General features: G+C 41.0%; 1 protein-coding gene across 5 annotated transcripts in view; it reads left to right on the forward strand.

Annotated features, from left to right (window-relative positions):
* TUBGCP4 (tubulin gamma complex component 4) overlaps positions 1 to 12,751 on the forward strand; it is a 39,579-nt gene that overhangs the window by 8,165 nt on the left and 18,663 nt on the right. For all 5 annotated transcript variants that reach the window (XR_010109907.1, XM_008973013.4, XM_003805580.5 and 2 more), the window contains exons 6-9: positions 1,078 to 1,157; positions 4,303 to 4,504; positions 6,788 to 6,953; positions 7,203 to 7,327. Coding sequence is in view for 4 of the 5 variants with exons in the window: in XM_008973013.4 (XP_008971261.1) it covers positions 1,078 to 1,157; positions 4,303 to 4,504; positions 6,788 to 6,953; positions 7,203 to 7,327 (573 nt within the window). In the remaining variant the exon portion in view is untranslated. The remainder of the gene's footprint in view (positions 1 to 1,077; positions 1,158 to 4,302; positions 4,505 to 6,787; positions 6,954 to 7,202; positions 7,328 to 12,751) is intronic.

The raw sequence follows: 12,751 nt of genomic DNA on the forward strand, positions 1-12,751 counted from the left end.
AGCCAGGCCTAGCTGCACGTCTCAGTTGGCCTTCAACTTCCGCTGGCTATAGGAAGGAGAGTGGAAAATAGGGGGATTGCAGATGGCTGAATCTTCCTTCCTGCCAGGATAGTGGTAGAGAAACTAGTGTACCAAGGCTCTTCAGAGTTTTTAAAATCAGGTGGTCAAGATTCTAGGTTTGGGTTGAGAATGGAGATTGATTGCAAACAGGCACAAAGGCGCTTTTTGGAGTAGTGGAAATGTTATAAAACTGGATTGTGGTAATGTTTGCCCAGTGTTTGAAATTTACTAAAAATTGTTTATTAGTATGCTTAAAATGGGTGAATTTCATTGTAAATTATACCTCAAAGTGGTAAAAATAAAAGTCTGGGGACCGGGCGTGGTGGCTTACGCCTGTAATCCCAGCACTTCGGGAGGCCGAGGCGGGCGGACCACGAGGTCAGGCTAACACAGTGAAACCCTGTCTCTACTAAAAATACAAAAAAAATTAGCCAGGCGTGGTGGCGGGCGCCTGTGTCGCACTACTTGGGAGGCTGAGGCAGGAGAATGGTGTGAACCCAGGAGGCAGAGCTTGTAGTGAGCCAAGTTTGCACCACTGCACTCCAGTGTGGGCGACAGAGCAAGACTCCGTCTCAAAAAAAAAAAAAAAAAAAAAAGTCTGAAGAACATAGAGGCAGAGGATTTTTGAAAAAGTATATACCTTAGAAGTAGACTGAATTGGGCCTTAACTTGAAATAAAAAGCTTTCCTTGGCTTTGGTGTTCCAACTCTAAATGATTCTGGTTGCTTTAAGTGCAGTGGTTCTCACACTTTACTGTGCATTAGAATCACCTGGAGGGCTTGTGGAAACACCGAGTGCTGAGTTCTAACCAAGAGTTTGCATGTCTGATGAGTCTCCAGGTCATGCTGCTGATGGGAGAGAGGTCCCTCTTTGAGAACCACTATGTGTAAATCTTAGGAGAAAGTTTATCCCCAGTCTCTCCTAGATTGTGCCCTCTTGGTTGAATATGGAATAAGAATGTGTCTTGCATGGACTCTTAGAATGGAATCCAGTTTGACAAGGCCATATTTTCCACAGATTCATGGTTGTCAAATCCTGGAAACAGTCTACAAACACAGCTGTGGGGGGTTGCCTCCTGTTCGAAGTGCACTGGAAAAGTAAGTCATGGCTTAACTGGGAATTGGTGGTGGAGGTGGGTGGTCAAATTATTTGACTTCTCACATGTTTTATTTTCAGGTCATTTCAGGTTTCCCTCTTGGGAAGGTTATAACCAGGATAGAAAAAGCTCCATGAGCAGAGGAGCCCATGTACCCTTTATTATGGCTCAGGCCTTGCAAAAAGGGCTATAGAGTGTTGAGTGTCAAAGCCAGGATTTAGGTGCCTGGATGACCTTGAGGCAATCTTTTTAAATGTTTAGATCCTGTTATCCTTGCAGGAATTCCATTACATGTGCCAGATGTTGCTTGCTGTGTCTAAACATGTGTATTTGAGTAGCTGGTATTTTCAAATTGAAGGTCCTTAAAAATGTTTATGCTTTATAATCCCATAATGCCACTCTTAGGAATTTTATCCTAACAAAACTATTTAATAGAAGAAAATAACTATATGCACAAACGTGTTCATTGCAATGTTGTCTACTATATCAGGAAATTAGAAAATTACCAACAGTAGAAAAAAATTTAAATGATGATATATTCACTTGATAGACTATAAAGCCACTAAAAGTGTAGGTACTATAACATGTAAACTATTTTATATAAATATGTACTGACAAATGATACAAAATTGTATTTATCTTGTGATTACAACAATATGAAAACATGTAGAGTATAATCAAAGACTGCCTGTTTGAGCTTTCCATTTATCCATTTTCCTTATTTTAAAAAAATTGTGACATTCATTGAAAAATTGTAATAGATGATCCCTGAGGCCACTCACAACTCTGTTTTGTTCTTTTTTTCTTATTTTATTTTAATTTTTTGTAGAGAGAAGGCTTTGCTGTGTTGCCCAGGCTGGTCTCGAACTCCTAGGCTCAACCGATCTTCCCATCTTGGCCTCCCAAAGTGTTGAGATTACAGGTGTGAGCCACCGCACCCGGCCACTCACAACTCTTAATCTCCACTCTAACCACTGCATGAGTAAATCCTCCAGAACATTCCTTAGGGACTTAATTCTCTATTATACTTTTGTGTATAGAATATAAAATCTAATGTAGATGATACTATATATACATGTTTGTTCTGTGTTTGCAGGGACCAAACTTTACAGACCACATACTCAGAAATGCATAAATGTAAATAGCTTCACATTTGATCTTTTTAAAGAGAGATTCCATTCAGTTAGCATACTACAAATAACACAGTCAAGTTCTTGTAATTTCTTTTTCTCCCAACCTTTTATTTTGAAAAATTTTAAACCTACAAAAAAGTTGAAAGAAACATATAATAAAACACTTGTAGGCTGGGCTCGGTGGCTCACGCTTGTAATCCCAGCACTTTGGAAGGCTGAGGCAGAGGGATCGCTTGAGCCCAGGAGTTCGAGACCAGCCTGGGCAACATAGCGAGACCCTGTCTGTACCAAAAATAAAAAAATTAGCCAGGTGTGGTGCCTGCCTGTAGTCCCAGCTACGGGAAGCTGAGGCAGAAGGATTGCTTTAGCCCAGGAGGTTGATGCTGCAGTGAGCTGAAATCTCGCCACTGTAATCCAGCCTGGATGACAGAATGAGACCCTGTCTCAAAACAAAAACCAAAAAAAACCAACCAAACGCTAGTGTATCCTTTAGTTTCACCATTTGTTAACATTTGCCACGTTTGATCTCTCTTTTTCTCCTTCTATACGTATATGTGAAATGCACAAATTTTTTTGCAGAGTCATTTGAAAGTAGTCACAGATACCCTAACACTAAAATACTTCAGCTTGTATCACTTTAGAAAAAAGGCATTCTTGGCTGGGCATGGTGGCACACACCTGTATTCCTAGCACTTTGAGAGGCCAAGGTGGGTGGATAGCTTGAGCCTAGGAGACCAGCCCAGGCAACATAGTGAGACCCTGTCTCTACAAATACAAAAAAAGTAGGCATGCTGTGTGCGCCTGTGGGCCCAGCTACTTAGGAGGCTGAGGTGGGAGGGTGGCTTGAGTCCAGGAGGTCGAAACTGCAGTGAACCATGATCGTGCTACAGCACTCCAGCCTGGGCAACAGAGTGAGACCCTGTCTCAAAAAAAAAAGAAAAAAGAAAAAAAGAAAAAGAAAAGAAAAAGGGATTCTCTTATAGAACATCAATTCCATATTACACCCAAGAAAGTTAACATTAATTCAGTAATACTATATCCAAATTTTTCTAGTTGTCCCTCAGAATTCCTTCATAGCTGTTCTTTTTTTGCAATCCGGGATCCGATCAGTGTTCACATACTACATTTTGTTCTCATGTCTTTTTAGTCTCCTTTAATTTAGAACCGTCCCCCTTGCCTTTTGTTGTTCTTGGTGTTTTGGATGATGCTGACATTTTAAGAGTCCTGACCAGCTGTCCTGTATAATGTTCCACAATCTGGATTTATTGTTTCCCTATGATTAGATTCGGATTAAACATTTTTTGGCAAGAATACTATGTAGGTGATATTATTTCCCATTACATCATATTAGAAGGTACAGAAAGTAACTTTATCCCATCATGGATGTTATGAAGTTGGATCACTTGGCTTAGGTGTTTTCATCATGTGCTGCTCCATTATAGAGGTACATTTTCCCCTTTTTAATTAATATGCTATCTGGTGGGTGATCCTTTGAGACCATCTGAATATCCTATTCCCCAACAACCATTCTGCATTTTTAGTTTCTCAATTTTGCTAGATAATAGTTTTTCATGTATACCTGGCACTCACGTATTGAATATTCTCTCCCTATGTGATTCCAACAAAAATAAAACAAATTTAATACTGTGTTAGCCAAAAAGAGACTCCATTAAGTCGATTTTTTAAATTTTTTATTATTTTTATTTTTTATTGCTATAAAACAGTTGTACATATTTAGGACCCATCAGTTTTGAAAATTACATAAAAGAAGGGAAGAAAATGTCTTCCCTAAAATAATATCAGCACATATACTGAACATTTTAGATTTCATTGTGTAGGCTGCAAATATGGAAATTCAGTGAGTTAGTTCACCCACATTTAAATTAAAATAGCACAATTATTTTTAACTTAATTGGTTATTTCTGTTATGACTCATCAAATTCTCAGGCCTCTGTTTATCCTGTAACAGTTTAAAGCATGACTTCTGAGCCTCTTACTTTCTACTCTGCCCAGAATCCTGGCCGTTTGTCATGGGGTCATGTATAAACAGCTCTCAGCCTGGATGCTCCATGGACTCCTCTTGGACCAGCATGAAGAATTCTTTATCAAACAGGGGCCATCTTCTGGTAATGTCAGTGCCCAGCCAGAAGAGGACGAGGAGGATCTGGGCATTGGGGGACTGACAGGAAAACAACTGAGAGAACTCCAGGACTTGGTGAGAGCCCAGAAAGTAGCCTAGCACTCTCCTGCCAGGAGTCAGAAAAGCATGCACACAAATGATCTTCTGGTGATCCCTTCTTAGCTCATAGCTGAGCACCTTCCATCAATCCTTTGGATGTAAACATTCGGCTTTATCTTAACTAGTGTGAGACTATAAAATAGAAAATATGTTTGTGATATTCTTTTTGTTTCCTCTTTCCCAATATATGCATTTGAGAGATTATAAGTCTTACTTATGTAGCTACTCTAATGGAGCAGCTAGCTACATTTTAGATTTTAAATACAGTTTGGAGTTTTGTTTTTTTTTTTAAAGACAGATTCTCACCCATCGCCCAGGCTGGAGTGCGATGGCGCAATCTTGGCTCACTGCAGCCACTGCCTCCCAGGTTCAAGCAATTCTCCTGCCTTAGCCTCCCAAGTACCTGGAACCAGGCATGTGCCACCATGCCTGGCTAATTTTCATATTTTTTATTTTCATATTTTTGGTAGAGACAGGGTTTTGTCATGTTGGCCAGGCTGGTCTCGAATGCCTGACCTCAGGTGATCCACCCGCCTCGGCCTGTAAGTGTTGGGATTACAGGCATGAGCCACCGTGCCTGGCCAGTTTGGTGTTTTGATTAGACTCCTCAAAGTTCTACATTGTCCATATTCATCCATTCATCCATCCATCCATTCATTCATTTATCCTGTGGCAATATTTCATTGAATGCCTGTTATGTGCTAGGCATTGTTCTAGGTGCTACAAATAAAAAGTAGTAGTGTCTGTCCCTAAGGAGCTCATAGTTTAGGGGAAGAGATATAGAAAAGTAAACAGTTACATTACAGTGTGCTAAGGGCTCTGAAAAGACTAAATATGGGTATTCTTGGAACATGGTCATGGGATAGGGTCTTGGAGTGACTAGGGAAGGCTTTTCAGTGGAAGGTATGTCTAAATTGCAAAGAGTTTGGGAGGAGCCATCAAGAGACATCCAGGCAGAAGGAATGATATGTGTAAAGGTACAGGGGCCATTAAGGACATGGTTCATTTGGGGAAACAGTAGTAATTCAATTGAAATGATCAAATAAAGGCTGAAGTAAAATGTTACAAGAGATGGTGTGAGGGAGAGGTGGTACTTGAAACTGTTAAGTTGGTACTTGATGAAACTTGAGTTAAGCAGAGGCAAGATCACAAAGGTGCATGTAAACAGTGGAAATGAGTTTGTACTTGAACCTGAAAAGAGTTGGGGGCTATTGAATTTTAAGCAAGTGGGTACCACAGTCAGACTTCATGATAAATCACCCTGGATGCTGTGTGGGGAATCATTTTTTAAAAATCAAGATTAGAGGCAGGTCGATCAGTTAAGAGAGTGATGGGGAGACTTAGGTGAAAATAATAGTCCCCTAAACCAAAGATACTAACATTGAATATGAAAAAAGAGCAAAGAGGTGTGAGAGATGTTTAGAGGGTGGAATCAGTAGGCTTAGTGAGTGCTTGGAAATGAGTCAAGAGGGAAGAATCATTGATGATACCCAGGTTTCTGCCTTCAGCAGCTGGGCAAGTAGTGACGATAGGGGTGTATACTGCTGGTATGCGGGGAAGAAGATGGGTCTAATGGGGGGCATGTTGAGTTTGAGGAACTTGTGGGAAATGTTCAGTGGGCTGAGCCTGGGCCTCATGAGAGCACTCCAGCTTACTTTAAATCTACATATGGAATCATCAGCATGGGGCTTGGAGGTTTTTAATCTGGGGCCCTTGGGTGGCTTCAGGATGTTCATGAAATGTTATATGTCTGTACATTTGTCTGGAAGATCCATAGCTTTTATGATTGCAGAGAGGTCTGTGACCTAAAAATTAAAACTATCTGTTACACTGATCAGTCACAGAAGACGATGTGATTGTATAGGAAGTGTAGGCTGAGAGGAAAAGACAGTCTGGGACAGTGCCCTGAGGAGCACCAGCAGAGAAGACATAGAGAGAAGACCTGGAAAACAAAAAAGACCACCTCTTTCATCGTACAAGTAAGGAAGCTGGTCGACTGTGCAAGTTTTTACTCAGTAGTAAAGGCAGAGTGAGGGCCCAAATCCCAGTATTTAAGCCACTCATTTCCACCATGCCACTCTGCTGCCTGAAGATGAAATACATCTCTCCAAAATGGGTGGTTTGAGAACTGTGCAACACCAGATTTGAAGTCCCTGCGTCTTTACTTTAAATCATGGGTTGGGAGAGTTACTAGGTATTTTCTTGTTTTCCTTTTCTTGCTTCACACTGCATCTCGATGTGTACTCTTTCCTTGACTAGCGCCTGATTGAGGAAGAGAACATGCTGGCACCATCTCTGAAGCAGTTTTCCCTACGAGTGGAGATTTTGCCATCCTACATTCCAGTGAGGGTTGCTGAAAAAATCCTATTTGTTGGAGAATCTGTCCAGATGTTTGAGAATCAAAATGTGAACCTGACTAGAAAAGGTAGAAATCTCCTTGTCCAATGTACCACACCCTCAAAAGCTCTTCTTCCTTAATACTATGTGGCCCCACAGCATGCCTGGTCAGAGTGAGTGGTCGATAATATTCCTATCCTGAGATTGTAGCAGAATCATGACGTTTGTCTGAGAAGCAGGTGAAGTTGCTGCCCCACTGAGATTAGCCCTCCCCAGAAAACCCTAACTGTCCTGGGTATTCTCCGTCCTCCTTTGACGGTGTCTTCCTATTTTGCAGGATCCATTTTGAAAAACCAGGAAGACACTTTTGCTGCAGAGCTGCACCGTCTCAAGCAGCAGCCACTCTTCAGCTTGGTGGACTTTGAACAGGTGGTGGATCGCATTCGCAGCACTGTGGCTGAGGTTTGTGTTTCATCATATATATATATATATATATATATATTTTTTTTTTTTTTTTTCCTTAGGAAAAATTGGACTAGTTTCCTAGAAATTGAGTTACTTGGTCGGGCGCAGTGGCTCACGCCTGCAGTCTCAACACTTTGGGAGGCCAAGGCAAGTGGATCACCTGAGGTCAGGAGTTCAAGACCAGCCCGGCCAACATGGTGAAACCCCGTCTCTACTGAAAATACAAAAAAATTAGCTGGGTGTGATGACGGGCATCTGTAGTCCCAGCTACTTACGAGGCTGAGGCAGGAGAATCGCTTGAACCCGGGAGGCGAAGGTTGCAGTCAGCCGAGATCACACCATTGCACTCCAGCCTGGGCAACAGAGCACGACTCTGTCTCAAAAAAAAAAAAAAAAAAAAAAGACATTGAGTTACTTGACTTTTGTTTTTATCTTGATGAGTTAAGAACTGAGCTTGGAAAGAGCTGTTGCAGAGAGTTGAAGGCAGAAAGTAGAAAAGAAAAGCCTCTGTTTTCATTAACAGAGGCAGAACTGCCTTCCCATTTTCCTATCTAACTAAAAGACAGGTGGTTTTTAGTTGGTTAGTTAGTTGAATAAAGGGGGGATCTTGGTTTAAATTCTGAAAATCAGCATTTTGGATCTGTCTCTATCGTTTGCAATAACTCCTAGGAATCAACTAATTCTGACTAAATTTTGTGTCTTGTAGTTTAGTATGGCTCATAACTTATACTTTCATTTCTATACACAATCATCTTATGAGGAAAGCAGAACAAATATTATTTTCTCATTCTTATAAATGAAGCAAACACTCAGCAAGCTGACTTGTCTGCCTTGCCTGGTGTGGCACAGTGAGTAGCCATAGTGAGGTCAGTGCCAGGCCTCCGACTCCTGGTGCACAGTCTTCTTCATTTTGAATTGTGCTGGTGCCACCGACTTAAATTGTGACCAGTAATTTTTCAAAGGAGCATATATGTTCTGTGGCTTATATTAACATTTGTCTCATGGATATGTGATAACACGAAATGAGACATTTAGTCAGCTGTGTTGTTAACTATATTCATGGCTTTCAACATTGGCTAAGCATAGAATCGCATGAGAAAATTTTATTTTTTATTTTTTATCTTTTTATGGAGTCTTGCTGTGTCACCCAGGTTGGAGTGCAATGGCGTGATCTCGGCTCACTGCAACCTCTGCCTCCTGGGTTCAAGCGATTCTCCCGCCTCAGCCTCCCAAGTAGCTGGGATTACAGGCACACATCACCATGCCCAGCTAATTTTTGTATTTTTAGTAGAGATGGGGTTTCACCATGTTGGCCAGGCTGGTCTCAAACTCGTGAGCTCAAGTGATCCTCCCACCTCAGCCTCCCAAAGTCCTGGGATTATAGATGTGAGCCGCCGCGCCTGGCCCGCATGAGGAAATTTTAAAACCTGCACTTGCACCAAGTCCTTACTTCCAGAGCTTCTGATTCATAGGTCAGGAGAGGGTAGGTACCTTTATTTTATTTTATTTTTGAGACAGGGTCTTGCTTTGTCACCCAGGCTGAAGTGCAGTGGAGCAGTCGCGGCTCACTACAAACTCCGCCTCCCGGGTGGAAGCAATTCACGTGCCTCAGCCTCCTGAGTAGCTGGGACTGCAGGCCTGCACCAGCATGCCTGGCAAACTTTTTTGTATTTTAATAGAGATGGGGGTTTCACCATGTTGGCCAGGCTGGTCTTGAACGTTTGGGCTCAAGTGATCCTCCTGCCTTGGCCTCCCAAAGTGCTAAGATTACAGGTGTGAGCCACCACGCCCGGCAGGTACTTTTATTTAAGCAAGCCAGTCCACCCACCAAAGACAAACCTCTACAGGGGTTTCTGAAACAGACAGGACTAAAAAGCAGTGCACTTTGTTCAGTGTCTGGAACTGCTAAGAGCATCAAATCTCCATGGGTTAGAAGCACAGTAATCTATTATAAATATGGTTTCCCTTTCTAGTCACTGTCTCAAAAACTCCTGGTCATCAGAGGTAGAGCTGTGATATAGACACAGAATGTTCGATCTTAAAATGGCTGTGAAGTATCATTTGATTTGAATCTTTCTGGGCAAGTAAATATCTAAATGACCCATGTTCCTGTCCTTTCAAAATTTTAAGACATTGCCTCAACCCCGTCTATAGGCCAAGGCAGTTTCTAGTCTAGAGGGGTTGGTATCAGTTCCTTTCATTTTTGAAAATTGAATCTATTTCTGTTACTTTATCATTTTTATTATAAATCTTTGGAAAGTATAATTAATGGAAGAAAGTAAAATTGTACTGACTGAATTATAAACAATAGAAAAATTGTTTTTTCTTGTGAAAGTTTGCTAGAAATTATATTTCCAATTTGTAAAAATGATAAGCAAACTGAAGCACAGACTCTTTCAAGTTTCTTAGAATTGTAGTTAATAGACTTTGAAAGCATTATTGCAACAATAACAGCCTACAGCAATGAAAAGCTGTGCCCTGAAGGAAAAGGGGGGAGTGTTTTGTAAATATGTGTTATATTTATCCCTTTTGGGATTCTTTCTCTCCTTTAAAAATTTTTTTCTTTAAAGTGTGTATACTATGTGAATCTATTTCTGTAAAGTTCAAAAACAGGCAAAGTGAATCTGGCGCTAGAGGTCAGGACTATATTTGCCTTTGAGTCAATGGGAGGGGCATGAGTGGGGCTTCTAGGGTGCTGGCAACACTCAGTTCGTTCCATTTCTTGATCTGGGTGCTGGTAATACAGGTGTTCAATTTGTAAAAATCTTCAAGCTGTGAACTTACGACTTGTACTTTTCTGTACGTATTTTGGTACTTCAACAAAAGGTTTTAAAAATTCTGAGGTACTTAATAGTTTTCATTTTAATTATGTCTTTAGTTTTTACTGCTTACATAGAGAAATGGTGGTATTACTTTTTGTGGTTAATCTTATAACTTGCAACGTGTTGAACTCTTTTTAGTTGTAATAGTCTGATTCTATCAGTTGTTCTAAGTAGATGATCATACCATCTGCAAATGAGTGAACTTTCCTTCTATTTTTATTTTTATTTTTTGAGATGGAGTCTTGCTGTGTTGCCCAGGCTGGTCTTGAACTCCTCGGCTCAGGTGGTCCTTCTGTGAGCCACCATACCCAGTCCAGAGCTTTTTATCATAAGTAGATGTTGAATTTTATCAACTGCTCTTTCTGTGTCAATTAAGGTTCAGTTTCTTGCTCTGGGTTATTTTTCTCCTTTAGTCTATTTATATGATAAATTTCTGGTTAGATTTTGAGATACTGATTCTTCCTGAGATAAACACTACTTGATTGGATGTTTTACATCTGTATTCACTAGTTGTATTAGTCTGTTCTCATGCTGCTAATAAAGACATACCCAAGACTGGGTAATTTATAAAGGAAAGTGGTTTAATGAACTCACAGTTCCACATGGCTGGGGAGGCCTCACAGTCATGGCTGAAGGCAAATGAGGAGCATAGTCAGGTTTTACGTGGCAGCAGGCAAGAGAGCTTCTGTAGGGGCACTCCCCTTTATAAAATACTATAAAAATATATAAAATATATAATTTATTATAAAGTAAATCACCCCTTTATAAGAGTGATTTATTGCCTCTCAGAAGAACAGCATGAGAAAGACCACCCCCATGATTCAATCACCTCCCACCGGGTTCCTCCCACAACACGTGGGAGTTATGGAAGCTACAATTCAAGATGAGGTTTGGGTGGGGACACAGCCAAATCATGTCACTATGAAATAAGACTGTACCCTTCTTTTCCTGTATTTTGCTTATGTGGTTTTGGAATAAAGATTCTACAGTCCTCATAAAATGGGCTAGTTAGGTTTTGTTCTTTTTCTATGTTTTAGAACAGTTTATATAAGACAGGAATTCTTACTGAAAGTTTGAATTTACCTGAAAAATAATCTAAGCTAGATATTTTTAGGAGGGAAAACTTACCTAGTTCAGTGTATTTAAAACCTATTGACATAAAACAGGTATTTCTTGTATTAATTTTGGTATTTTCTAGGAATTTACCTATTTCATCTAGATTTAATTTAAAAAATCTGTAGTCAGTTATGTTTTATTTATTTAGAATTTCTTTTTATTGTTTAGTCTTATTAGTCTTTTCAAAGAACAAGCTTTTGTTTTTAATCTTTTTTCTTTTTTCTTTTTTTTTTTTTTTGAGACAGAGTCTCACTGTGGCCCAGGCTGGAGTGTATTGATGCAATCGTAGCTCACTGCAGCCTCCACCTCCCAGCTTCAAGGGATTCTCCCACCTCAGCTCCTGAGTAGCTGGGATTACAGGCGTGCACCACAACGCCCAGCTAATTTTTGTATTTTAAGTACAGATGGGGTTTCACCATGTTGGCCAGGCTGGTCTCGAACTCCTGACCTCAAGTGATCCACCTGCCTCGGCTTCTCAAAGTGCTGGGATTACAGGCATGAGCCACTGGGCCTGGCTTTTTCTTTAATTTAAAAAAAATTTGTAGAGACAGCTTCTCGCTCTGTCACCCAAGCTGGAGAGCAGTGGTGCAATGATGAGTCACTGCAGCGCGATCTCCAGGCTCAATCAATTTTCCCATCTCAGCCTCCCAAGTAGCTGGGACTAGAGGTGCATGCCACCATGCCCAGCTAATTCTTTTCTTTTTTTTTTTCTTTTCTTTTTTTTTTTTTTTTGAGACACAGTCTTACTCTTCTTACTGTGTCGCCCGGGCTAGAGTGCAGTGGTGTAATCCTAGTTCACTGCAGCCTCCAATTCCTGGGCTCAAGCAATCTTCCCTTCTGCCTCAGCCTTCCAAAGTACAGGGATTATAGGCATGAGCCTCAGCACCTGGCCTTTCATTTTCTTTTTTTTCCCCAGAGACAGGGTCTTGTTCTATCTCCCAGGCTGGAGTGCAGTGATGTCATCATAGCTCACCATAATCTTGAACTCTTAGGGTAAAGCAATCCTCCTGCCTCAGCCTCCTGAGTAGCTAGTATTACAGGTGCAAATCACCATGCCCTGCTAATTTTTAAACTCTTTTGTAGAGACGGAGTCTCAGTATGTTGCCCAGGCTGGTCTAGAACTCTTGGCTTCAAGCAGTCATCCCATTTCAGCCTCCCAAAGTGCTGGGATTACAGATGTGAGCCACAACACCTCAGCACTGCAGTTTTGACCTGCTTCATTTCTGACCTGGGCCAATTTACCCATCCTTAGGCAACCTGGTGGTCCCCCACTCCCAGTTGGTCACCGTATTGATGCCGAATTTATTGTGGACACCTGATTGGTGTAGCACACTACAGCCCAGAATTCCTAGACTCAAGTGAAACTTCTGCCCCAGCCTCCCAAGTAACTGGGCCTGTAGGCATGCACCACTGCGCCCACCAGGCTTTTTCTTTTTTTAATTTTATTTTTTAAATATATATTTTGGGGTCAGGCGCAGTGGCT

Source organism: Pan paniscus, chromosome 16 (assembly GCF_029289425.2).
Source record: "Pan paniscus chromosome 16, NHGRI_mPanPan1-v2.0_pri, whole genome shotgun sequence".
Lineage (NCBI taxonomy): Eukaryota > Metazoa > Chordata > Mammalia > Primates > Hominidae > Pan > Pan paniscus.